General features: G+C 35.7%; 1 protein-coding gene across 20 annotated transcripts in view; it reads right to left on the reverse strand.

Moving 5' to 3' along the window:
• The window catches only part of LOC124162902 (MAP kinase-activating death domain protein), a 146,003-nt gene that overhangs the window by 30,875 nt on the left and 87,709 nt on the right, over window positions 1-27,419 (reverse strand). For 11 of the 20 annotated variants that reach the window (XM_046539612.1, XM_046539611.1, XM_046539606.1 and 8 more), the window contains 7 exons: window positions 27,073-27,303; window positions 24,448-24,528; window positions 22,291-22,473; window positions 21,263-21,524; window positions 11,662-11,679; window positions 8,912-9,049; window positions 918-1,051 (listed from right to left, as the gene is read on the reverse strand). In XM_046539612.1, the coding sequence (XP_046395568.1) occupies window positions 918-1,051; window positions 8,912-9,049; window positions 11,662-11,679; window positions 21,263-21,524; window positions 22,291-22,473; window positions 24,448-24,528; window positions 27,073-27,303 (1,047 nt within the window). The remainder of the gene's footprint in view (window positions 1-917; window positions 1,052-8,911; window positions 9,050-11,661; window positions 11,680-21,262; window positions 21,525-22,290; window positions 22,474-24,447; window positions 24,529-27,072; window positions 27,304-27,419) is intronic. The other 9 variants (XM_046539613.1, XM_046539622.1, XM_046539624.1 and 6 more) reach the window with 6 other exon arrangements.

The following is a 27,419-nucleotide window of genomic DNA, read 5'->3' on the forward strand; positions in this document are numbered from 1 at the left end:
GGCATCATCATCGCTGAAACATCGTCGCAGTTACAGCAACCAAAATTATTGTGAACACGGTGGAAAAAGTGATGACAAAAATTCCGAGTCCTACACGGAAAAATTCCTTGAAATCACTCTTTTGGTTCCTGAAAACCATTATGTCAAGTAAAACCTTGCGCACCTACCTGAGAATTCATTTTGCAGAAAATTTGCTAAAACCGAAATCGCAATTAACAATGAACACACCGTTTTACACTTTGTATAGACTGACTGTATTACCGCCCACTAAACGAACAACCTGCAATGCCTGCCACTTCACCTTTTTTCTCGTGCGAAATTTTAAAGACTTGACGTAACCACAAAGCAAAGGTACTATAAACGAATGACGATCTCAAAATTTTCGTTACATTATCGCGAAATGATGTTAAACAGGGTGACGTAGTACGAGGACTCACGGTACTTTTTTACAAAGCGGCAACCACCAAAAATTTTGATAATACTATCTAGTGTCTGTTTAGACCCAATGGATCCGCCACTGGGAGCCGGTAACCCCCAAACTTAAATGTTTATTTGTCCAAAATAAGTATGAAAACCTGTACTTACAAGTATGTGCAATGGAAACAAAAACATCAAAAGTTTATATAAATTTTTGTCTTAGATAGTCCTAAAAGTGCTGTTTTCAGAGGCTATAATTTAAACAAATTTTCCATGGAAGAGCCCTGGGGACCCCTTCCCTGTTTTGCTGGGGGTTATTGCATAGCCCCTCGACCCCTGGCAGGATTGCTGGCCCCCAACACAAAAAAATCTAACTCCATCCATGGAAAGCACTAATGTGCAACCCACCATATAGATGCAAAAATTTAAGGCTCAATTTCATGATATTTTATATTTTTATGGCAGCCTGAGTCACATCCACAAAGAAGTTATGAACTTACATCCTTCAGGAATGCTTGATTTTCTGTGTTGGAAGAAGACCTCTCTGAGTTTTGGACCTTTTGAGTTTCTTCTGGACGAGATTTTGTTGGAGTGTGGCGAATTAATGTAGACTTCTCAACCAGCCCTTTGCGCCCTAAATTTAATGAAATTTAAACATTATAGCTCTTCACATGTTAAATATTTAACTTTTCATAATTAAAATTCTAATGACTACTCACACTTAGACAAATGAACACTAGAAATTTGGGTTTTATGAAGGAAATACTGAGAAATTCAGCAAAATTGAAGTGCATGCTCTTTTTTTGCAATTCACTGAATTTATCTGACCATTTTTTTAAATTACTTAACTACCACTGTAATCATGAATACCAGATCATTTAACTTATAGTTTAAAATTTCTAACACATTTTCATCCACTTTACTAAAAACTAAATATGTACCAAGGCATCAAAGCTAAATGAAAGAAGCTAGGCAAAAAATAACCAAGAGCATAGACCAGAAAAAATAAACCATAACTAGCTATTCTGATTTTAAAAATATTAATAATAAAATTGGCTCTGTGATGAAACTATGTAATTCATGTCCTACAATGTTGATAACAGGTTATACTATAAACAAGTCTATGTATACATGTTACCTGACCACATCCAATTTAAATACAAACAAAAGCTTCTACCAACTACTAATGTGCAGCAATTCACTCAACTTTAAGCTTTGGCTATCAAACTAAAAGGTACAGGGCAATGCAGGATGAATATGGTATCTCCCCCTCCCCTAAAAAACGAATGAGTGAAATTTGATGGGAAAAGTGATTTTGATAATTTCTCTCTTCAAAGTCTATCTGAAAGAGATGTGAATCTCCTTTTGCATTCAAAATAATTTTTACTAAAATGTAGGATGGTGGATGCTAGATGGTATCTATATTGCATTGATAAGAGAAATTACAAAGTTAATCGAAACAGAATGAAAATTTAAAAAAAAAATCTTACCTAAATAATAATAATAATAATAATAATAAATATGTGTGTACAGTGAAATAATAAGAAACCAATTGTTTAGAAGATACAGGCTCATTGTAGTCGAAATATATGAAATGAAACATTATTACTTTTGTAGGTTTTCTTTTTAAACAAGCAAGCTTCATTTCTATAAGTCATGATAGAGTGGAAGCCCTCTGGAAATGTCTTCACGTGGTAGGATGAAATGCTTCATGTGTGTAGAGGCCATTTTACACGGGGCACATACTTGCACAATCTGACATGTGTACAAAGGCGCAGTCAAAATTGCGTCGTATAAAGCGGTGAACTGCTAGAAAACAGGCGAGAATGAGTGGACGTGAGATGGCAAAATAGCCCGTTCTAATTTTGTTCACGCATTCGCACCATTTTATAAATTAATGCAGTTCTAACCTGTGCAATTCCGTGCCTGGTGTGAAACAGTCTTTAAAAAATATACCTTCCAACAGAGTGGCAATTATATTTCTTAAAGAAAGAAAATATATTTCCAAATGCTGCATCTGATAATGTAGGTACTTCCAATGAGCAAATGAACAAAGAGAAAGTTCAACACAAAAATAACTGCTGAAGAGTCAGAATACTTATGGTTGACCCGCATGACAGCTAAAAACTCATTAAACAGAGCTTCTACTCTGAATGGATGAAGGGATTATGAATTATTTACCTTGTCAAACAAAGCAGTGGTCAGAGTAAAAAATCAGCTTCCTCTCTCACCTGTATTAATCTTAGCTCTCATTCAAAGAGAAACATCCAAAAACACTACAAATATTCCACCAAGCAACTAATTAATGATGCTATAACTCTCCACCATCTGTGTTCTTTAACAAGTTAGGAGTTACGAAAACATCATCTTCTCCTGGGACCTCAGTATCTTGAGAGGAGAAAGGTTTCTTATAGTATCTTGCCTTTACTCTATAAATTAAGTTTTAATCATGGCTAACCTTAAAAATTAAAAGCTAACAAGGACATTAATGTCCAAATCCCATTATTGTGAGTACGCTACCCTCTGCAAATATGAATAGGGCTCAAAAATTACAAAATTAAACGTAAATTAGCCTTCTATGGGCTCAAAAATTAGCTTTATCCCCATTAAATTTAACATGAATACTTCAAAAAATAGGGCTAAGCTGAGCCAGAATTATGGCATGCATGAGTTTTTGTAAGTACTTGAATTTGAATGATTTGCATCACCACTAAGTTCAGAAAGTAGTGCTGGATATTCAAATTCTTCACTATTCAATATAATAGCAATTATTTAAGTTCCATACACATAAAACTACCACTGAATGAAATATTTATGACAACCTTAACCTTCACTCTCAAGATACAGTGACTCCAGCCAATATTGAATTCGGCAGGGTCTTAAAATGAACACTTCAACATGAATGGTTGATAAGTGGGTTGCACAGTCATAGGACCATCAAAACTGTTGCTTGACAATGTGACTTGAAAACTTGGAGCAAGTAGGATGAGAGGGTCTAACATAGGAAAATGTTTTTCCCATAATGCTCCAAGACAGGCATCAGATTATATTTTAACCCTAGTTTTTCCTCGTATACACTTCTTTGGACAGAGGACACTTCCATACTCAAGGCCAAGATGCGGAAATTTTGCTATAGTGGTTTCGTAACTACCGAGATTTTTAAGGGAAAATTTATTATTGCATGCACTATGTATTGGAAGAACCCGGTATCTACCAAAGCCATATCTTCCACATATGGAATAATATTTTATAAAATTTCATATTGGGAAGATTTTTTGTGGAGATTTTACTGTATAGTCTAAACATTTCTAAGAACAATACAGTATCAGAGAGGAGGCTAACTTCTCCTTGGCAACAAAGTGAAATTACTCAGTTGATTTTCTTCAAACTCAAATGGCAATCCTACAGTTGCGCAGAAATGTCATGTTGTTACGTCAAAATATGCAAAACATATTAACAAAATATTTCAGCTAGAGGAGCCAAGTTCAGTGAATGTGATAAGGCCAATAAATAACTTTAAAATATTTTTTTTTTTTATTTAATATCTTCATTGTCAATCAATTTGAAAAGTGGTGAAACGCTTCCTTATTTAATCATGTTGGGTAGAACTAATAAATACCAGAAAAAGATCATAAGAAAAAGAGATAAAAACATCCTGATGCATGAATAAGTTGGGAGTATGGATCGATGCTGAATAACCTGCATAGGCCAAACATACAAAAACTAAGATTTTAACAGCTGAAATGCCCATGCAATATATGCTATTAATTTTCCAATATTTGAACCCTGACTACCACTTGATGCAGTGAAACATTTCTAAACTTTATAAAATAAATAAAAACAATCAACATAACTGTTGGAAGTTCATTTCAAAGTTGAGAGTTAAATTGTAATTATTTTTGATGATTTATAGCAAATATCAATGACTTTCATACGACTTAATTGGAACAGCTCTAGCGTGCATTGCAAGACCATTAAATGATTCAACGACTTCTGTCTTATTTATTCATTACAACACTTTGGAGAGACTGTTCACCATTTGCAGTTTCACAACGCCAACACACTCAATGCAAAGAGATAACGTACATGAATAAGTATTAGAAAAAACAACAGGCACCTACTAAATTTCAATCTATTGCAGCCAACCCATAACCTGAATAAAATTATACTTAAGAAATTCTATAAGTTCTTGCTGCTCATGAATCAATTAAAGACTTTCCACAATTATAAATATAAATAACATTTAGATACGTAAGGTGAATTCAAGCAACATTAGAATAACTTTTCAAAGACACGAAAACGATTCTAGTATTAGCTCTAACAAGAAATTGTAAAAAAATTAACATACTAGATTCTGCTGGTAATTGTTAGGAATATTAATTGGCTGACAATCAAGGCATGTTTCACTGGCAAATTTATTTGATTACTTTGCATCATTTTCATGGTAACAGGAAATGAAGAGACACGATTGCGTAAAAACATTTAAAAAATGAGAACTGGGGGATTTCATCTCAAATCAGGCAGAGGGGTGTCAGGTGACCATCACCGATTTCTCTGAAATTTATATATGTTAAAGCAGTATCCTTATGATGAATAACGATGACTTTATCTCTGCTCAGAACTGAACCGTCATAAAGTTACCGCCCCTTGAACATTGCAGTGTCAGGCCTCAGAGTAAAAAATGAAAAATCACATAAATGCTGATTACTAAAAAACCATGACCCATAAAGCAGTGGTTATTGTTTTATTTTGAAGAGAATTCATTTATGCACATCATGGCATAACTTGCAAGTCTTTTGAAACAATAATAAACAAATAGGACTTGTTTAAACAATAAAAATTAGTCATTATTTAACAATTTATTACTAAAAAAGGCCACCTTTTATTTTCTTTAAAATTTCTCAGCGGGTAGTTTAAATGTTCTGCTTTCAATAAAAAAAAATAAAAAAGGTAGTATTTTTATACTTTTTGTTTTAAGGCATGTCAAAGTTAGGCATGTTTACGACTATTTTACACCAAGATTGCATACCTTCAAGGGGGGGAAAATGCAGTTTCATTCTACTTAGCATTCATAACAGTGAAAATTTCATATCTGAATGATTGGTTACATCTCTTGACTGAAAGCAAGTCCAATCTTGTTTACTTCCATGGCATCCAATGTGTGCAAACACCCACAGCTACTGGCTGGAAACGGTGAATGAGTCTCAATTTGCACAGAGTATTTTTCAATGGCAGTTCACGTAAGTCTTTCTTCTACTTTGGGCCATGTGGAACATTTCGATGGACCATGTGGATGCATAAATGAGACACTAATGTCATTCTCTTCTAAAGACACTGCAGTGATTTGTGAAATCAGGTTTGACCAGGTTTTTCGGAAACACACAATGAAGTCATTCATGGTGAGATTTTGAGTACTGTACGTCATTATATCTGAATTTGTTAGTGTCACAGCCTGTTTGATTGTGTGGATTACAGAGCGAGCTTTAGTTGTCCCGTGTCTGTTAACTACCAAGACATGAAACTGTTGATGCCGTGTACAGGTGCTCCTTTCACCCAATCATTTTTTTGTCTACATAGGGTGGTTTCCTATAATTGTTCATTGCCTAAATGGAAAGATTATTACTCCTCGAATACATATTACTCACTTTTTAGATTTTTAAATGATGATATCTGTTTTTTGTGATTAAATGATAAGTGAAAATTTTCAAGCGTACGAAAACGCGACGGCTAAGTATGAATGCTGCGAAAAGCCCGTGTGACCTCTGGCTGCTTGCGGCCGAGCATGGCGGTAGCGTAGAGTTCCTTGCTAGCAGGTAGTGCTTGGTTTAAATAAGGATTATTAATACCCTATCAAACAAAGAAAATTCTCTGACCAAGGGCAATTTTAAGAGGGGATTGTTAAGGGATGTTTCCCGGAGCTCTGTGCCTCATGTATACATTGGTAATCTCAGATGATGTAAAACTCCTATCTACTCGTATAGCATCTAGGTCCCTGTGACGTCATGTGGAGTGGCATCGCATCGGTGCCAATCTATCCTTTTTCAAATGAGGTTAAAATTGAACATTAACATTCGTCTAAACAGGGATTTCTAAAAATCAAATAATTTGTATATTATGAATACACTGAAGGTGGGTAACGAATCGCAATCAATGCCTTTCGTTTTCTTTGATGAAGGAAAATGAAAGGAATGAACCCTATTTGGCTAGTTTAACATATGTAAAATGCAAAAGTTTGATATTAGTCAAGGATATACTCACATGTTGTACAAAGGACTTGTTTGAATTTACTTGCCACAATTGAAATATCTCAGGTTTCAGTTTGTGTCATAATTTTTTACCAATTCTTGCAACTCTATCAGATGGACCCTATTCATGTCCTGTTGCATTGAACAACCACCAATGACTTTCTTCCTGTTTAAGACTTTTCTCCAAGTCAAATATCTGAAATGTTTTTTTTAATCAGCGGCTGACTTTTCTAAAATATATGATTTATTTCTCCATATGGTATCTTTTTACTCTATTGTTCTTCTATTTGATTCATCCTAAGATAAGCATGTACAGTGTCCTGTGAAAAATCATCTGAAGTGCCTGCATACCTTAGTTATTATATTCCACACAGGTTAATATTGATATCTGTACTTTTTGCCAGTCATACGGTTGTACTTAATCTGGAAGAATCACACTCCAATTCTCGGAAAATTTGAAATGAAGCACCAACTCCACACCAATTAGTGTTACCAACTTCTCTTTTTGAATAGCTTCCCTTTCTTTTTTCCAGATATGGTGATGATAATTATACCTTTCTTGGTTCAATCCAAAACTTCGGCAATGAATTTCTCTGAATGAATTTTTTGTCTGAATGATTCTCAATGGCAGTGAACACATCTTGCTGATTAGGAGTTACACAAGAACAATCTTTATCATGATCCAAGTAAAATGAAAGCACAATGTTGATTGAGCACTATGAGGAAGAGGATGCCAGCAGTATACATCAGCATTGCCCCATATTCCGAGTTTTTTAGCTCTGCATGATATGTCAATCGTATGTTTGGTTGAAATTGGAAAATCAGCCAATTTATGTTGTTTAGATTAAATTGTGGAAAAGAATGATAAAATTTGAACATGGCCACTTTGACATTTATCACTTTCATTAAGTTAGTAAATTCTTGCCTAATATGAAACTTGCATTTTACACATGTTAACAAGCTCAATTTAGACAAAAAATAATTAGGTGAAAGTAGCACCTGTACACGGCGTCAACAGTTTCATGTCTTGGTAGTTAACAGACACGGGACAACTAAAGCTCGCTCTGTAATCCACACAATCAAACAGGCTGTGACACTAACAAATTCAGATATAATGACGTACAGTACTCAAAATCTCACCATGAATGACTTCATTGTGTGTTTCCGAAAAACCTGGTCAAACCTGATTTCACAAATCACTGCAGTGTCTTTAGAAGAGAATGACATTAGTGTCTCATTTATGCATCCACATGGTCCATCGAAATGTTCCACATGGCCCAAAGTAGAAGAAAGACTTACGTGAACTGCCATTGAAAAATACTCTGTGCAAATTGAGACTCATTCACCGTTTCCAGCCAGTAGCTGTGGGTGTTTGCACACATTGGATGCCATGGAAGTAAACAAGATTGGACTTGCTTTCAGTCAAGAGATGTAACCAATCATTCAGATATGAAATTTTCACTGTTATGAATGCTAAGTAGAATGAAACTGCATTTTCCCCCCCTTGAAGGTATGCAATCTTGGTGTAAAATAGTCGTAAACATGCCTAACTTTGACATGCCTTAAAACAAAAAGTATAAAAATACTACCTTTTTTATTTTTTTTTATTGAAAGCAGAACATTTAAACTACCCGCTGAGAAATTTTAAAGAAAATAAAAGGTGGCCTTTTTTAGTAATAAATTGTTAAATAATGACTAATTTTTATTGTTTAAACAAGTCCTATTTGTTTATTATTGTTTCAAAAGACTTGCAAGTTATGCCATGATGTGCATAAATGAATTCTCTTCAAAATAAAACAATAACCACTGCTTTATGGGTCATGGTTTTTTAGTAATCAGCATTTATGTGATTTTTCATTTTTTACTCTGAGGCCTGACACTGCAATGTTCAAGGGGCGGTAACTTTATGACGGTTCAGTTCTGAGCAGAGATAAAGTCATCGTTATTCATCATAAGGATACTGCTTTAACATATATAAATTTTAGAGAAATCGGTGATGGTCACCTGACATGATTTTGCACTATCTGCCTGATTTGAGATGAAATGGCCCAACTACTCTTTTACCTTGAAGATGGATCTGAATCATAACAATAGCAAGTTGTTAAAAAACAAAACAAGGCAAATTAAAGGTAAATTTGCATCATTTGAGATGAATTTGAATCAACTCTAGCAATTTGCGGCACAAACTCATTCCTACAATACATGTTGCTTAGCGATTAGTACACCATAGAGAGGGCCTATGGCCTCACCTTTGGGAAAAGGGCCAAACGGTTGAACCTTCTCTCTAACTCGGAAGGATCCCATCACAGAGGAGGAGGAGGAGGTTGAGGCGACACCAGGGCTAGCGCCATGGCCACTGGCACCCCCACCACTGGTGCTTTTGCCCCCTATGGCGGACAATAGCAAGCAAAGCGTGCAAAAGCTTTCTTTCTCTTCAAAAAAATTATGCTCACTAACTATGGCAATATAGGACTATAATAGAGGCTCTCAAAGGAGGAAGCAAAGATAATACATTTTTTTCTGTGTTTTATGCAGTTACCCATGAGAGGACAATTAAAAAAAAATCAGTTCATAAAAGATGACCCTGACATCTAAAGTGAACACCAGAATTGAACTTTCACGTATTCCATCTTTTAATCTATATTGCAAATACTTTTGGTAATATTTTATTCTTGAAAATTTCCTTGAGAGAACCCACCTCCTAACAAATGCTAATGAAATTCAAAATCAATAATTCCTCCCTTTACAAATGAAACTGCCATTGAAACAGGAACATCTAGCAAAGTTCTCATTACATTAGTCATATTGTGGCATGAGACCAATTTTTGTCTCACAACAATAACCTCAGCTCCATCAAATTAGTACACACCATGTATTGTTGATTCAGAATATATTAAAAAACCGAGCATAAATTGAACCCATATGCTAAAGCATATGGGTTCAACATATATAACTGAAAAATATCTTCAGTATCATAATATTGCTTGGTACATGAATAGGGGCACGAATTATTAGAACAGGAATAAGCGTTAGGAATGAAATTTTCAGTCAAAACTTAATATCCTGATTGAGATGAATAAGAAAGGCAATAGATTGCACCAAGAGTTACGATCACCTGCAAAAATTTTTCCTCCCTTGATCGGAGAAAGTCTCACCAAACCTCGACATATTATCTTGGTGAAAATTCACTTAGATCAGCAAGTTGAGGGAACCTAGTTATTTTCATTCCAGCACCACAATAATTTAATGAAAGAGTATCAATAATCAAGGCCATCAATGTAAGCAAAATAACTACAAAAGCAAAAAAGCACTTCTTTGAGCTTTGAAAAATAGCAGCACACACCCATTTGGTAGAAGTTGCATAACAATTGCTCATCAGATATATTATAGAAAAAAGTACATAATGCAAATATGCAAACAAATTTTAATTGTTTAATGAAACTGGAAACTAGTGATTATAAATTATTCAATTTCATTTAACATTTTCAAAAGTTTTTAGTACTTCTTCGCATTCAACAAAGATTCATGCCCCTAATCATGGCCATAATAGATATTCCAATCTGAGGGATTGAGACATTCTGTGAAATTTTTCTATCATGTACATTAAGATGAAGAAGTGAAGATTCTGAAAGGGAAAGTGATTTTGCAGATGTTATAAACAACTGCAAAAATATAAAAGTTAAAGATAAGGTATAAAAATATTTCAGCCATAAAATTGCATTAACATTTTTAATGCAGCTATTTTCAATTAGATAACATATCCATAGCATTAGTATGCCTGCATAACACATGCTGTGAAAGAAATGCTGGTGATCGATTAAACCTGAAATTACAATTTTCACTTTCTGGAGGACCTGATTGGCAGGTTGAGTACATGGCAAGGGTGAAAAATTTGGATCAGGAAGGGTGGAAAACTTTTCAGGAATCATCAATTAATCACAATGACTAAAATCGATAGGGTAGAAGTACATGCTGTAGCAGAGTTTCAAGAGCCTGGTTCAGATTCAAGGGTAGGTACGCTAAGAGACTCTAATTAGCATACCATTCTCTAGTAACAAGGTGTAACTTCAACATCCAAGGCCTTGTTGCTAATCCGATACATGTTCATGTATAGATACCATTTCCAACAATCACTATCATCTACCTAAATGTGCACTTTTTAGTTTCATAATAAGCCTAATGACACTAGATAACCCGTTTGCATGCTTAAACTATGCCAGTAGTTCTCAAGCTTATCGTAGCATTAAAGTAAAACCATGGCCTATAGAGCACCAATAGAAAATAGAATCAGAACAAACAGAAAGAGCATTAAAGCACTTCCCTAATAATCTCAAGTCAGTAAAAAAGCAAATTGTGATTGATTACCATACATGTCCAAACACAATTAGTTATTTTTACTTAAATACTGCCTTCCGCCTTTAAATAGATTGGGGTTTTTGAGAATTACCATGATTGTTCAGTTGAAAATTTTCCGACGTACATAGACCACACAGATCATCTTTTTCTCAAGTCTTTGACCTAAATATTAAATTATAATGAGGAACATCACTGATTGCCTAAAGCAATTACTTGTAGAGGCAATGAGAGCAGTCAAAGATTTATTGATGATAATAAGCCACAGATATTCCATGTGTCCACTACCTACTATTTGCTAATTGAATGAAGTACATGTGGTTACTGGAGGCCATTGGCCATCAGCCCATCTGGTAATTATGATAACTATTATGGTAGTTGAAATCAGATGGGGGAATATTTGGACAAATATGGTAATAGAAAAAGAGCAATAGTAACCATAAGTTTTGCATTTCCAAGCTATTTAAGCAGTTTTAGAGCTGCTCATATCTGTTAGCTCTCAAACACAAATAAAAAATTGATTTTGGCCATGAAGGGTAAAATATAGATGGCTTGAGAACCACATCTAATGTTATGTGTAATACCTAATTCATGATATTTTCTAAAGTTCATCAACAGAGATCATGCATAATCTAGCACCTCTTACCACCGACACCCAAAGGTTCTGGATAACCAACGAGAAGTGTAAAAGAATAAAAATACAGAATAAGAATTCTAAGTTATGGCTCATCTCCAGTTAACCTTACTTGGATTGAACTACAATTTTTCCCTCTATAGGGAGTCTTGAATTTGAAACTTTCTTTTCTTTGAAAGGTTTCAAAAAGAAAAAACTCTTAAACGTAGTATTTTTCATTTCAGTTTCTTTTCAGACATTTATTACGTCATCATATTTAATCTCCACCCTATTAAGTGTTGGCATTGTGTTTTTGAATATTGGTGCTTGTGTTTTTTTGTATTCTTTTGTTTTTATATATTTTACCCACCAGATGGCATTTGTGTATTGTTTTAGTTTGGCGCCTTTTTATTTCTTTTGGCGTCATTTCCGTTAGCGTTGTCGTGTGCATGGTTTGTGAGTGTAATGCATTCCGGTGAATAAATCCTGTTTTCTACATAAAGCCCATGTCTTAATTAACAGGTTATGGGCCCAGGGCGTTATATTAAGTGCCGAAGAGCGTGAGTTGCGATCGCGTTTTTTATTTTTCATTGGTTTATCCGGTGCTTAATTTGTTTTTGCGGGCTAGAGGAAACAGAAGTTTGTGCAATGGCTGAAGTTAGGGATGAAGCTTCAATCATTAAGCTTAAAGGGGAAAATTATTACGCGTGGTCGGTGCGTACTAGGGCTTTGTTGGAAAATAGAGGTTGCTGGAATGCTGTGGACCCTGGGTATCCGGACGTGACCGATGTATCTCTTTTGAGTGCGACTCAAAAGAAGGAGAACGACCGTGCAAGATCGTTCCTCGTTACTGTCGTGGCTGATTGCTACCTTGATGATATTGGGGAATTAGAATTTGCAAGAGAAATTTGGTATGAACTGGAGAGCTTGCACTGCCAGATGGGAATAGTGAATTCCCTAATGCTGTTGAAGGAAATGGTTACGACGCGGAAGGAGGAAAATGTAACAATGCAGGAGTACATTTCCAAAATCCTGGGGTTGCATCGCCGAATATCGAAGGCGGGTTTATTGGAGTTCAACGATCGTGCCTTGGGAGCCTTTCTATTGCTGGGTTTGCCTCTCAGCACGTATGAAGGCTTGGTCCGGAGCTTGGAGAAGGACGAGTCCATGCTATCTACGAGACTCATCAAACCCAGACTGCTGCTGGAGGAGAAACGGCTGATGAGGGAAAAGGAGTACGAAGAAAAGTCTCGAGACCCAGAGAGAGCTCTTCCTGTACATAGAGTTGGTGGGCAGAAGCAACCTGGTCATTTCGCTGCCAGCGGAGGGAAGAACGAGGAACGGAAGAGGATTACGTGTTACGTTTGTGGCAAGCTGGGTCACATATCAAGGTACTGTAGGAATCGCTTTAAGGCCCAACAGAGGGCAAGTGAAGCGGTGAGTGATAAGGAAAGCAGAAATGCTAGTGTTGTGTATGAGGAGTCGGTAGCGTTGTGCGCTTCGGAGGGAAGTAGCGCAGCCGCAAGTAATTGGTATTTGGACTCTGGAGCTTCCAGTCACATGAGTCCACACAAAGATTTTTTTGTAAATTTTGTGAACAAAGATTGCGGGTATGTTCGCATTGGTGATGGAACAAAAATAGGTATTCTTGGGTATGGAGACATACCATTAACACTAGATGTAAAACATGGTGGTTGCAAAATAACACTGACCAAAGCATTGTATGTACCGGGGTTAGCTTTCAATCTTTTGTCATGTAGAAGGCTTGAGGAGAAAGGGTGTAGCATTGTAATTGAAGATGGTTGCATGAGAGTTCATAAAAGCAACAATTTATTAATGGTCGCATATTTCCAGGCTGGTATGTATGCCATAAAAGTAAATGAATGCATTGTGGAAAATCCCCAATTGGGATGCGCTGCTAAGGCTTCTGATTTGACATTGTGGCATAGAAGGTTTGGGCATGCTCACAATGAAGCCATCACCAAGATTAAGAGCCTTGAGATATCTAACAGAAATGTTAAAGCTTGTGAAGTTTGCCTGGAAGGTAAATTGACCAGGAAAAGCTTTCCAAAGCAGGTAGTTACCAGGGAAACAAAGGGTATTCTTGATGTTATCCATAGTGATGTTGTTGGAAAAATTGTCCCTACATCTGAAGGTGGCTCTCAATATGCTGTGACTTTCATTGATGAATTTACTAATTATGTCTTTGTCAGGATGCTCAAGAGGAAATCTGAGGTATTTGATGAGTTTGTTAAGTTACAAAAGCAGGTTGAGCGACAAAAGGGAAAACAAATCAAGTGCCTTCAAAGTGATAATGGTGGGGAGTATATCTCTAGCCAGTTTCAGGGTCACCTTGACAACTGTGGGATTGTTAGGAGATTGACGGTTCCCGGAACCCCAGAGCAAAATGGTAAGGCTGAGCGCATGAATTTAACCCTTTTCAATATGGTGCGTTGCATGCTAGCCGAATCTAAGGTTCCACACAGGTTTTGGGCCGAGGCATTAAACACAGCGGCCTACATACGTAATAGATGTCCATCGAAGGCCATTAATTTCCAGGTGCCGTACGAACTGTGGGAAGGGAGAGATCTGACTCCAGAGGATCATGATAGTCTTAAGGTATTTGGGTGTCAGGCTTGGGTAGCTGTTAAAGATGGGAAGTTAAACCCCAGAGGAGAGGAATGTGTATTCATGGGGTATCCAGAGGGCACTAAGGGGTACCGCTTGTGGAGCCTAAAAAGGGAAAAGATTTTGATAAGTAGGGATGTGACATTTGTTGAGGATGTGTTTCCTTTCAAGGAAAGTCATCATATGAAAGAAGGGTTGGATGATGGAGATAGGATGTCATTGAATTTTGTTGATGAGATGGTTGGTGAAAGAGGGCAGGATGGAGATGTTGAGGGTTTGGTTGACCATATAGGGGATGAAAATGAAGGTCATGACAATCAGGAAGTTGATGTAATTCAACCTAGGAGGAGTACAAGGGTTAGGAGACATAGAAATTGCAACCAGTGTGATCAATGTAATGTGGTTATGTGCAATGATCTTGATTTTGAGCTCCCCAAAAGTGCTAGGGAAGCTTTAACTGGGCAATTTTCAAAATGTTGGAGAGGAGCCATGGATGAGGAGATGAAGAGCTTGATGTCGAATGATTGTTGGGATTTAGTCGAGAGACCACTAGACAGGGATGTAATTGGATCCAGGTGGGTTTTCTCTGTCAAGCTTGATGTGAAGGGTAAAATAAAGCGTTACAAAGCTAGACTTGTGGCACAAGGGTTTAAAGAGGTCCCTGGTCTCGACTATTCAGAAACTTTCAGTCCAGTAATGAGTACAAAGGCACTCAGAGTTCTCATTGCAGTTGGTGTTGAAAAGGGTTGGGAAGCAGATCATGTAGACATCAAAACTGCATATTTGCATGCACCAGTACAAGGTGATATATATCTAGAGCAACCTGAGGGTTTTGAGGATAAATTGAAGGATGGTGAACATTACGTATGTAAATTGAAAAAGAGCTTGTATGGTTTGCACCAATCTGCCAGAAATTGGCATGATATGCTTAATAATGAATTGAAGAAGTTTGGTCTTTTTCAGTGTTTATCAGAACCATGTGTGTACTGTAATACAAATGGGCAATTGATTGTTGCAGTGTATGTTGATGACTTGGCTCTGTGGGGTGTGAGGAGTGAAATTGATGATTTTAAGGAAAGGTTGTCTAGAATTATGAATGTGTGTGATTTAGGATCATTGTGTCATTTCTTATCCTATAAAATTGTTTATTCAACTGATGGTTCTGTGTTCATAGATCAAAGTCTGTATGCCAAACAGGTTTTACAATCTTTTGGCATGGAGGAAGCCAAGGGTCTTTCTACTCCATTGGGTTTAAAGTGTGATAGTGGAAATGAAGAAAAACCCTTTAGTGAGAGTGTTTATCGAAAGGCTATTGGTAACTTGCTGTATTTGTCAACAGGCACTAGACCTGACCTTGCTTTTTCTGTGTGTCGTCAGAGTCAGTATTGTAATAGAGCAACTGATTTAAATTGGAAAGATGTTAAGCACATGTTACGTTATCTGAAAAAAACTGAAAGTGCCAGACTTGAATATAAAGTAACAGGTGAACCAGTGAGGGTGTATGCTGATGCTGATTGGGGTGGTGATGTAGGTGACAGGAAATCATTTAGTGGTTTCATCATTACTTTGGCAGGGGGAGCAGTAACTTGGCAAGTGCGAAAACAAAGAGTTGTGGCAACTTCCACTACGGAAGCAGAATACATTGCCATGTCTGAAGCTGTGAAGGAAGTGAAGTGGCTTCACAGTTTCCTTAGTGAAATAAAGCAAGACCATTTAGTGCGGAGGCCATGTGAAATCTCTGTTGATAATCAAGGTGCCATTAAGCTTGCTTCTAACAAAGGTTTTTCCAACAGAACAAAGCATGTAGATATTACCTATCATTTCCTGCGAGATGAGGTTGAAAAAGGTAATATTCTATTTAAATATATTCCGTCTGTTGAAAATGCTGCTGACATGTTAACAAAAGTTGTACCAGCGACTAAAATCAAACATCTGTCAGGTTTAATCGGTTTGAACATTGAGCTATGAATTTAATGTGTACATTCATACTTGGAAGTTATTTCTTTTTGGATTTGTGATTCTTTTTCTTCTAATTTATTTTTTTGTGAATACCAATATACAAAAAGGGGGAGTGTTGGCATTGTGTTTTTGAATATTGGTGCTTGTGTTTTTTTGTATTCTTTTGTTTTTATATATTTTACCCACCAGATGGCATTTGTGTATTGTTTTAGTTTGGCGCCTTTTTATTTCTTTTGGCGTCATTTCCGTTAGCGTTGTCGTGTGCATGGTTTGTGAGTGTAATGCATTCCGGTGAATAAATCCTGTTTTCTACATAAAGCCCATGTCTTAATTAACATTAAGTGTATGTTTCACATCTGCTACACTTTTTTCAACCTAATTCAGCCATAATTTTTAGGCAAGGAGACTGGTGTATTTCTTATCAAAACTATCTATAAAGGGTAGCAAGATTTTTCATGAACATTTTTAGAAGGTTTCAACTAGGAATATTGGAAACAGAACATATTTGCCCCAGTCCTGTAATACTTTAATATAAAATAACTAGGCTGGTAGTATACAATTACTATATTAAATTTTAGGTAGGGGAGATTAAAACAATTTTCTTTAGTAGTATGAATACATACTAATCACAGAGCTACAATAAAACAAGAAAGCCTTTGTTTCAAAAGGGGAGACAATACCCTCATTGAAAGTCCTACCATCAAATTAAATAGGCTCACTCACCACCTTGGCAATTCAAAATAGCTCAGTAAAACTGAAACCATAAAAATGCTTTTAGAATAAATGAACTACTATGATACCTCTCCAACTATGGATGTTAAGGGGCATAGATTTTATGACACAGTATTGATATAAGTCTCTACAGAAAAGAAAGGCTGATCATCCAACATGTTATATATTTTTTGACACATTTTATATGATTTATGATTTTAAAAATCATTCAAGTCATTCAACAGATTAATTTTAAGCTATATGGTGTCCAAATGGAGCTGCATGAGAGTGATCGAGATAAGTTGACTGGAAAGTGAAATAGGGTCCTTGCTCGAGGGAGCTGAAGAGGGCTCAGTGCTTAGTGACTCAATGCATTCCTAAGTCCTACAAATTATCCTGATAGATACTTGACCCACAAAACACCAAAACATTATTTTTTAGATGAGGTCAGGCTGTTTGATTGTCTTTTGAGAGTGGTGAAACATACATAACATTCTCACCAAATTTTGGAGTAAAGTTCATTCTTATTGACAATCCTGTCTCCGAATCTTGACATTATTTTTCCATATTTATTTTACTCCTTTGTTCTCTTTTATGCGAGTGGGCCAATATTTTTACATTTTTCTAAATTTCTACTTTTTTATATACCTGGACCCATAACTTATTGAAAGTCTTATTTCTCACTTGCTCTTTTATTCTTTATGATGACTACCTACTTCTCTTACAATCAGATAAAAATTCCTTCAAATAAACAGAAACTAACCGCAACCAATGCACACTGCCCACATTACGAACTTACAATTTCAGCAGAAAACAGTTAACAGTTAAAAGAAATAACAATAATATTAGTCAAACACAGTGAAATGAACACAATGAAAGTTGAAATTGGCACCTCTCTGCCTAATGAAGAATGCACGGGTAATGCTACTTCTAAAGCCTCTTTGGTTCTATACGCCATTGAAATAGGGGCCCATAATTCCACACCAAACCCCCCTAGGTGTATGATTTGACAAAAATTGAGAAGCCACTTCCATTAGAGAATTATTATTTTTTAACATTTGTAAATTGCAAATAATCAACTTGATTTTCTTACATCATTATCTTTTAATGGCTCTTTTTTCAAATAATAAAGATAATCCAACTAAATTGTAAGCTCAATGAAACTTCACCATATTTAACAAGTGACCACAATTCTAGTGACAGTGTTGATAAAAAATCTATATTATTTTGTTCAGCACAAATTTCTACCCTATTGAAATAAATTGAGTCCAGAGGATTATTATTCCCTGGAAGATAGGTGCTAACCGTGGAATATATGATAGATGATATGTATTGAATGTGCTAAGAGTTTTTCATGAAGTCATCCCATTTTATTGTCCTTAGAGAGTTGTGAAAGTATATTGCACTCTCACAAATTTCTAGCCTCAAGCACATACTTAAATATTTTTTTAAAATCACACAACTTTGTCTAGCAGCTTAAGTTCAAACAGAGGTGACTATAATAGTTTTTATGACAAAAAGTCCTCCATTTTAAATTTGATTTTGGGTTATGAAAATATATTTTAGAGTAAGACTGTAAAATAATTAAATATCACCAAGAGCAGACTGAAAAGGACATTGCTGCCATTAGCAAAACCATGAATTGAACCAAAACATATCTATTGCTCATTGGTTGCCTGTGTTTGTGATTACAGAGGCAAGGAGGGGTGAGCCATTAATACAAAGGGAAAACTCAACATCTTTGAGAAAAATTATCTCAGCTGAATTCCTTATAGTATTAACTGTTAGAAATTTGAACTTCACATGTAAATATAAGAGACCAGAGGAATTTCACAGAAAAAAAATTAAAATGATCTAACAAATGAAGCACCATCATTTATTAAGTTCAACTGCTTTTTAAGTAAATAATGAGGGCATGAACTCCCAAAAGTGAAAATTTTTATAGTAAAAAATTATCTGATATCCAAGCTGCCGCACAAAGTAAGGATGGAAGGTGACGGAGAATGACAAATACATTTCTAAAGATCATTTCATTTAGAGATAAATTCCATTGAAATAATTGGAAATGGTCAATTAAATTTTGAAGAAACCTACAAAAAATAGAGAGAATTAAAATTTTTAAGATTGTATCTGAATATTCTTTGTTGTATGAAGATACGTCTCTTTCGGGTAATACACCGCGTGGGTCCATTGTTACCGCGGTGTATTACCCGAAAGAGACGTATCTTCATACTCATCGACCCGCGGAAGCCTGCATAAGGAATTCTTTGTTGTAATTTACATAAATCCCAAATCTAATATTTCCATAAAGGTTAGATGTTTCATACCATGAACTATATGGCTGGGGTCTGTAGTGAACCAAAAAAAATTGATTGTTGATAAAATACTTTGATAAAAAAGTTATTAGTGCGAAGGTAGGTTACCTACAATACCTATGCATACATAGTTGGTAAACACACACAAAAAACACGTAAAGGAGAGCATTTTCCTGACTGAGGAAGGCATCAAATTGCACAAAAAAAGTTCCCCATCAAATTTGTGAGTTCGTGTGTTTACCAAATTAATTTTTCTCTTTTGCCGAGTACATTTTCATTTTCTCCGCTGAGCCAATTTTTACCAAGTAGGTCACAGTTTAGTTATACAGTGCCACCATTGCAGTACCACACATTCATAAGTGTGCCTAGTACATCAGTTTTTAGTCAAAACAATGTTCAAGTTCTATTCCCAGAAATCTGCAATTTTTACTGTCTAGACTCGCAGCCATAAGAGTATATATAAAAATAGAACTTTTGAAATATAATTATCATACAGTTAAGCATAGCAGACCATTCTATTTGATCCTCAGTAAAGAAAAAAATATTTACATTTCATTTCTTTGTACACACACAATAAGAAGATACACCACTCCCACTAGACCAGTTGTATTTTGCCTTTTTTCCTGACATTTTACATATTTGTAACTTGTATCTCAAATATAAAAGTTTTACCTAGGGGGAACTATGAAGAAAAAATTTGCATAGTACTTGAGATAAAGGAAAATGCTTACAATGGTCTGCTCCTTATAATTGGAATTTCCAAAATGACAGCATTATTTTCAAATAAGTATTACATCAGATAAAAATACCAGTCAAAGATGAGTAATGTCTTGAACCATGCGATCTAATTTTTTTTTATGTTGACACTTCCACAAGCATAGTGCACATCATAAAGGGATCTAAGAGAGTATGTAGTTATATTGGCCATGGACAAAATGTTGGTGAAGGTAGAATTGTTCTGACCCAGCATTCTCCTCGTAGAAAACGCCTGATGAAGAAATTCCCTATTACCATGTTTAATGCAGTAGAAGTCTGTTACAACGAGTACCGCCAACAGCAAGAGTAGTACTGTGATGATTGATTTCTTTGTGTTGGTTGTCCATGAAGAAAATCAAAGAGAAATCATCCACCAATGGGTGCTTGTGTTTGCTCTAGCAATACAACGAGTCCATTAGCGGTTCATGTCATCAGGTGTGTATAGCTTTCAGGATAACCCAGCACTAAACTTGTCTGCAATATAGTTGTCAGCTGACTTAAACGCATTTCACCAAGGTAAGGTATCATTATAGCAGATAAATTGAGCCCAATCATCTCCGCCATGGGTCTTATTTCTTTGCCTAAGGACCAAAATGAAGCTAGCTGTAGATGAAAGTGATTTTACAACTGAATCTCCAGCACATTGTATCGCTATTGCTCACAGAATCACACGAGGTTTCCCTGGAGACCATCCATGTTTCAGGAGACTTTAGGGCCTTCTTCCACAAATCCTGGTGAGCATTCCCTTGAGTCCCCTAAAACATGGATAATCACCACAGGAACCACATTGCCATGATGCTGTGCTTATCTGATGGTGCTCAGCCTCAGATCCACAGCAGATCTTCTCACAGTAGCTTTGGTAGATGGTTAAGGACTAAAATATTGAGTTTTATGCTAGATTTGCCCTAAAGAGAGCATTCCTTGAGTTATTTTTAGTGGATCTTCAGCACTCATTATAATAGACTTCTACTGTAATTCATGTATGTAAATACAAATTAAAAAATCAACAATTCACATCCACTAAGTAAATACATGCCTATATTTTTTTGCAGGATATAGATGATATAGAGAACATTAATATATGGATCACATCACATTTCGTTCACATGACACGAAAAATTCACTCTATGGCATTTATGTTTATGCATTTGTAAGATATGCCTTGTAAATACATATAATTTTTTTTAAACATAAACCATATACCATCCTATACAATAACTAAATTATCTGTAATGCTGAAAATTTAAGAGTGCTTCCACACTTACCAAAAAATTCACTGAACATGTTTGAAGTTTGTGCTGCAATTCCATTTAGTTCACTGCTCATGTTAGAGAAGAAATCTCTCCCTGCTGTTCGAGTCATGTCGGACTGTACAAGAGAGGTGACACTGGAACCACTTCCCTCCCTATCCCTTCCCTGAGCAGATGGGAACTGCTGCTGGGTTGAAGATGAGTACTGCTGGGAAGGCTGCATCATTGGAGTACCTGACTGTGGGCTTGATCCAGAATCTCTTGAATCTCCCAAAGCCTATATTAAAAATAAGAATTTGTAATAATATCATATTGGTAACAGGCTCAGAAAAAAAAGAGTATCATCATAAAGCAGTAGTATATTTCACAGGTTAACAAATGAATGTAAAATTGCGAGTCATTTTTAAGTGTTCATCTTAGTCCTGTAAGTGCCAACCCTGCTGTGAGCAAAGTTTGAAAATTTTCATTTGAGTGACACCCTGATTGACTACTCATAAATCTTTGTTGAAATAAAATAATTCTAGCTTAATTTTTTAAAATAAATACCATGAAAATCATTTATAATGCTATAATAAATTGAGTTTTTTTTTCTCTTGGCCTCAATTTTTAAAAATGTTGATTATTAAAATCAATTAACAAATAACATTCATTGCAAAAAAAAGTAGATCAAAATACTTATATGTACCTGCTTTTTCATTAATGTACAATTGAATTCTTTTCCTTTTTTTAGTTCATATTGTAAATAAACATCGTAATAATCTTTAATGGCTTTATTTATCAAATTAACGTAATCGTATTCATTCATTCATAGCCCCAAAGAAGGTAAAAAATATATCAAAATTTTTCATTTAATTGTTAAAGACCCACACTCTAAGGTGCTAATCAACATAAGGCCTGTTACTGTTGTACGTTACTGCAAAATATGTAGAATGGCAATTTTTGAATGTAAAAAGGAGATTCTGCATGGTTCTTATTCATGCATATTCAGGTAATTTTCCTCTACAATATTTTTCAGTTCAACCACTAGAAATTTCACCACTAACCTTAAGCAGGAGTCCCTTCTTTGATGCAGCTTCTTTTGCACTCTTGGTAAAATCTCCAAAAGTACTTTTCCCCACATACGTGAGGTCATCTAGGGTGTTTCGACTAACTCCAGCTGCAGTTTTGCTAGCTTCCAATGCAGTTCGACTGGCTTCTTCTGCAGCTTTTTTAGCTTGAAGAGTAAGCTGGAATACAGAATGGGTATTCTATGCTGAAAAAATTCATGCGTCATTGGCTACCACCAAACTTCTCTTAACACTGTGATATCTGTGACTGGAGGAATACCTTTAGCAGTATATATGTATCTGAATCAAAGTATATTCAGTTGTAGATGGATGTCATGATACAGGTGTTATTAATATGAAATCTTGATGTTTGCCCACAAGTAGTAACTAAGCTTTTTCTCTTTAGCAAATCGCAATGATATAATCTAAAGGGGAAAATTAGAGCCACTGCAGATTGAATTATGGGGTATAAAATATTATTATGAGCGAAATTTCTTGCTCATATTAAAATTTTCAATTTCCTTTGAAACTGATTATCATCTAAAGATGACACACTTATTCTCTCATTTGGGGAACAAACACAAAACTAATAAAAACATATAAAATTACCTGACTGGATGACCAAAATCTCAGACTTTAATACCAAATGATGTATTTCATATTGTCAAAGTTCCATGGAGGTTCCCTGTCTCAAAATTTGACTGACGTGTACATTTTCTCCCAAAAAATGCTGACTACCATTCGCATATGACAAGAACAAAAGACTACTTGCATGTTCTTCCTAGGAAGACAAAAAGGAGTAGTGATGGTCCTCTCCATAAGGGAACAAAACTTTATAACCTTCTACCTGAACAGTTAAGAAATTTATCATCAATTGAACTCTTTAAAGTGAATCTCAAAAGATACCTAATTAAAAATACCTTGTATAGTGTTGATGAATATATGAACTATTGTAAAGAAAACATTTGTAAACGTATTCTATGAGCAGTGCTTGTACTTAAAATTTTATGCTGTGACAAATGTAACTTTCTAAATGTATACTTTTTTATGTGAATGTTACCTGATATATCATCCCATGTTATTCATCAGTGTATTGTATTGACGAAGCCTATACCATTTACTAATCTGTATTGGTTCTCTTGGCTAATAAAACTATTATTATTATTATTATTTGAATCCTTCTCTAGATGAGATAGTGGCCAATATACAATATATACATACATAGAGAAGAGGGCAAACAGTGGGAGATCAAACAGATTTAAAGAAGGAAAGCACCACCTGCATTACCAACACTTTTCTAAATAATTTTGATAGAAATCAAGAAAGAGTTAGAAAACCAAATCAATCATTTGATTCCAGGAAAACTGCAATTTAAGAACCTTCCAGCATTGAAATTGTTTCTAACAAATTTTAATGTTATCTTTTCGTTCATGGAGTCTTTAAGAAACATTATTTAAATGAAATGTAACTAAAATCTGAAATTTCAAAATCCTTACCGTGAGGATGAAAGTGAAGTACTTTGCTTAGATACTAATGGTGGAGCCTCTCCCACAGAGAGATGCCAGAGAGGCCACAGCCCCTCTTATTTTAAAGCTTGAATTTTATTTATCAAGGGTGCTTCTAAAGTTTAAATCTCTCAAGCTATTATTTTCCATCACAGTGAAGCTATAAAGTCTCAAAATTTACCTCAATACATGAGTGATTACACCATATTTTTCCAAGGTGCAGTCATACATTCCTTGCAAGTCGGAGGATAAAAGCACCACAAGTGGTAGATATGAGAATGGGAATGGAAAAGAAGGGGGAGTGCTGAAAAATGAGGCCATTTAAGGAAAGAAAAAATGAAAGCAGTTCCAAGAATTTAAGACAAAAGAGTCAATATCCTCAAAATCCAGCCCAAGGTTAATTAATTTAATTTCACTCATATAATTTAATCATTGGTTTCTTTATCCTGACCACACCTTGAACAGTCATAGCTATCTATGTACCAACCATCTGGTGCTGAATAGCAGAGCCATAATCACTACATCTATGACTAATCCATGGTTGTAACATCATATAAAATTCTGACTAAATTTGAAATATCTACAACTCAGGTGTGAAGAGTTAATTTTCTTCTAAAAAGCTTGAAACTCATTACTACAAGCTGTATACCTGTTCCAAAGGAGCAAAAAGGCTGCCTTCTTCATTGCCCTGCCTAGCTTCAGTAATTTTCTCCTTTGCTTGGTGTTTCAACTGTTTTGGAACATATACAAGCAGAAACATGTAAAAACAGAAAAGAAGAGAGAAGAATGGAGAATGAAAACACTGAAAAGTAATGGAACATTGACATAAACAGACAATACCATAGATTCGAATAAACCATTGAATGATTTTTTAATACTTACACATGATTACAGTGCAAAGTAATGAGAATGTGAGGTCTAGTCCACTACAGATCATGCACTAATTATTGGTACAATGTGAAAATGTTTAGCAAGTTACGTGAATTGAGTTCTATGAAAGCATATCCACAGCAAAGCAGTTACATTAAGCATCAATACAAGGTAAAAGGATAAGTACAAGCTCATAACTCCAGGTAAAAAAGTCAAAATTTTCTGTGGCTTTGGTTTTTTATTGTTCTGAAGCAAGTGGGTGTGTAATCACAAAGCAACAGAGCTTTTTTCTACAAATAAATATTTCCTGCATCCACCTACAAGGGAATTCTAAATAATGCATATTTATGAGAAAAGGTTCCACGGAAAGGAAATATTTACTTAAAAGTCAAGAAAACAAATGATTAAATTTTTATTAATGTAGCTAATGTAGGTACCAAGAACAAATATTTCAAAGAATAGCAATTGATGAATTCCATATATATAAAGTAACCTCACCAAAAGAACAGTGACACGTAAAGGAAAATAACTATGAAATGTCTAGCTAAACATCCAACTTAGAATGGAATTATAATTTCGAACAACCAAATGAAAATCTATCAAAAGAAGTACGAATTATTATTTCCCAGAAATTTAAATTTAAAATTCCAAGGGATAGAAGCATAAATGCATATATTTAGTTTCATTTGAGAAAAAATAGAAGATGAATTTGAGTTAGAGAAAATATTTCCAATGCAAATATTAGAGAAAACAGCTCACCAGAAAAGACAAAAAAATCTCAAATAGACAGCAAACATAAAAGGATTGTCTGAAATAATCTCTGTCCATACCAAGAAATATCAGGCAAAAAATCAGGCTTGGGCTGATGCGAGTTTTCCTAACAAAGCAACATGATAAGATAGTGACTTATGTATGTACCTAATTCTTCACTAACATTTAAGAATGCTGAACACTCATTTTATACTAAAGAAGAAGGTTTATTCTCATAACTTCTTATGATAGATCACTATCATTCACCAGCTTTTGTAACCAACACTGACTTAGAATTATTTCAGCACAGAATAAAATCAGCTAGATTGTTTGATATTTGACTCTGCCAAATTACATTTGAAATTTTCAAGTAAAGGAAAGGAAAGTTGGTTACTTCATGGGTTATTTAGTTTTCAGAGATTCAATGGCAGAAAGAGCGGTTCACCAAATACATACGTAACAACCTTCAGCAACCAATATTATTACATACTTTCAAGAAGCACCTTTCGTCTAAATTGGTTGATAGTTGTATGCATTCACTTCACACTCTCCTCAACATAAACGCTTGTTACAATCCAACCTCTAGACTTCCAAAAAATATGATACTGCCAGTGGAGTTCTGTTGCATGCAGTGAGCAGTTTGCAATAGGCTCCTACACCAAGGAATTCAGTGTTTACCATTAAATGCCTGTACATGTGCGGGAAACCATCACAATAGAAGACAGAACTGAGCGGAGTTACGTAGGAAGCCCTTGAAAGACATAGGCCGACATGGCACAATTGTGATACCACCTGTCTGTTAGAGGGACTTACACTGGGCAGAGGCATAGCGAGGGGGGAGGTCGGGGGAGTCTGGAACCCCCCAGAAATATAAAAACACAATTACTTTCCTTCATAAAAGAAAACAAAATATTGATAAATAATGAATTTAAAAAAGATTTCTTTGACAAATGAAGTTTTTTTCAATTATGAAAAGTGTTGAAATTAGTTTAAAACCCTCTACATGGTACCCTGTTTTTCAAAAAATATTCCCCAAATCCCCCCCACGGATAGAATGCCTGGCTACTCCAATAACACTGGGTGTCAGTGGGGTAGCCAGGAATTTTGTTCAAGGGGTCCAAATCCAGGGTGTATATTTTCGAAAAACAGGGTACTAAGTAGAGGGTTTTCAGCTAATTTTAGCACTTTTCATAAGAAAAATAAACTTCATTTTCCAAAGAAACCTTTTGCAAATTCATTATTTTTAAATACGTTGCTTTCTTTTGTGAAGTAATTGTGTTTTTATATTTTGTGGGGGGTACCCCCAGACCCCTCCTTGCTATGCCACTGCTGGGTGTCAATGCTGTACTATCCGCACTAAAAGGGTTTAAGTATGGATTGTTCAATCTGTATCAGCCCAAGCCTATTTAGTACAATTTTTTCATCAAAATGAAAAGAATAAGCTCAATTTAGACCTAAGAAACAGGAAGCTGGAAAGAGAGCGAGAGAATAAAAATGAAAATGGCTTCAAAGTTTACACACTCACAAGTATATATGTATATCTATTTATAAGCCACACATTGATGATGAAAGTCCTGCACAGCCACTGAAATGCTGCTTCAAAACACAACAAGAAAAGAAATCCAGATACGTAGAGAGAGATATAGTGGACTACCTTATCCATTTGGGCCAAGAGGCCATCTTGACTGCTCTGCCTTGTGGTCTCTCGCACCAGCTCTTTGGCTTGAGAGGCAAACTGCTCCAGCAAAGACGCTTGACTACCCTGGCGCACAGGGCCCTGAGGCCCACCTGAGCCAGAGGAACTTGTGGAACCAAAGCTCGATGCTCTGGCCAGCACGTTGGTGATGCTTGACTGCCTCTGCGGGGTGGGACTTACTGGGGGAACCTGGTCGCACCATATGGGTTAAAAAGCATGCAATGGGCAGCAAAGGATCAATGCCTGGCCATCCAGCTAGAGAAGCAAATGATTTTGTCTGGCAGTTGTAGCAATAAACTATATTA

Source organism: Ischnura elegans, chromosome 7 (assembly GCF_921293095.1).
Source record: "Ischnura elegans chromosome 7, ioIscEleg1.1, whole genome shotgun sequence".
Classification (NCBI taxonomy): domain Eukaryota; kingdom Metazoa; phylum Arthropoda; class Insecta; order Odonata; family Coenagrionidae; genus Ischnura; species Ischnura elegans.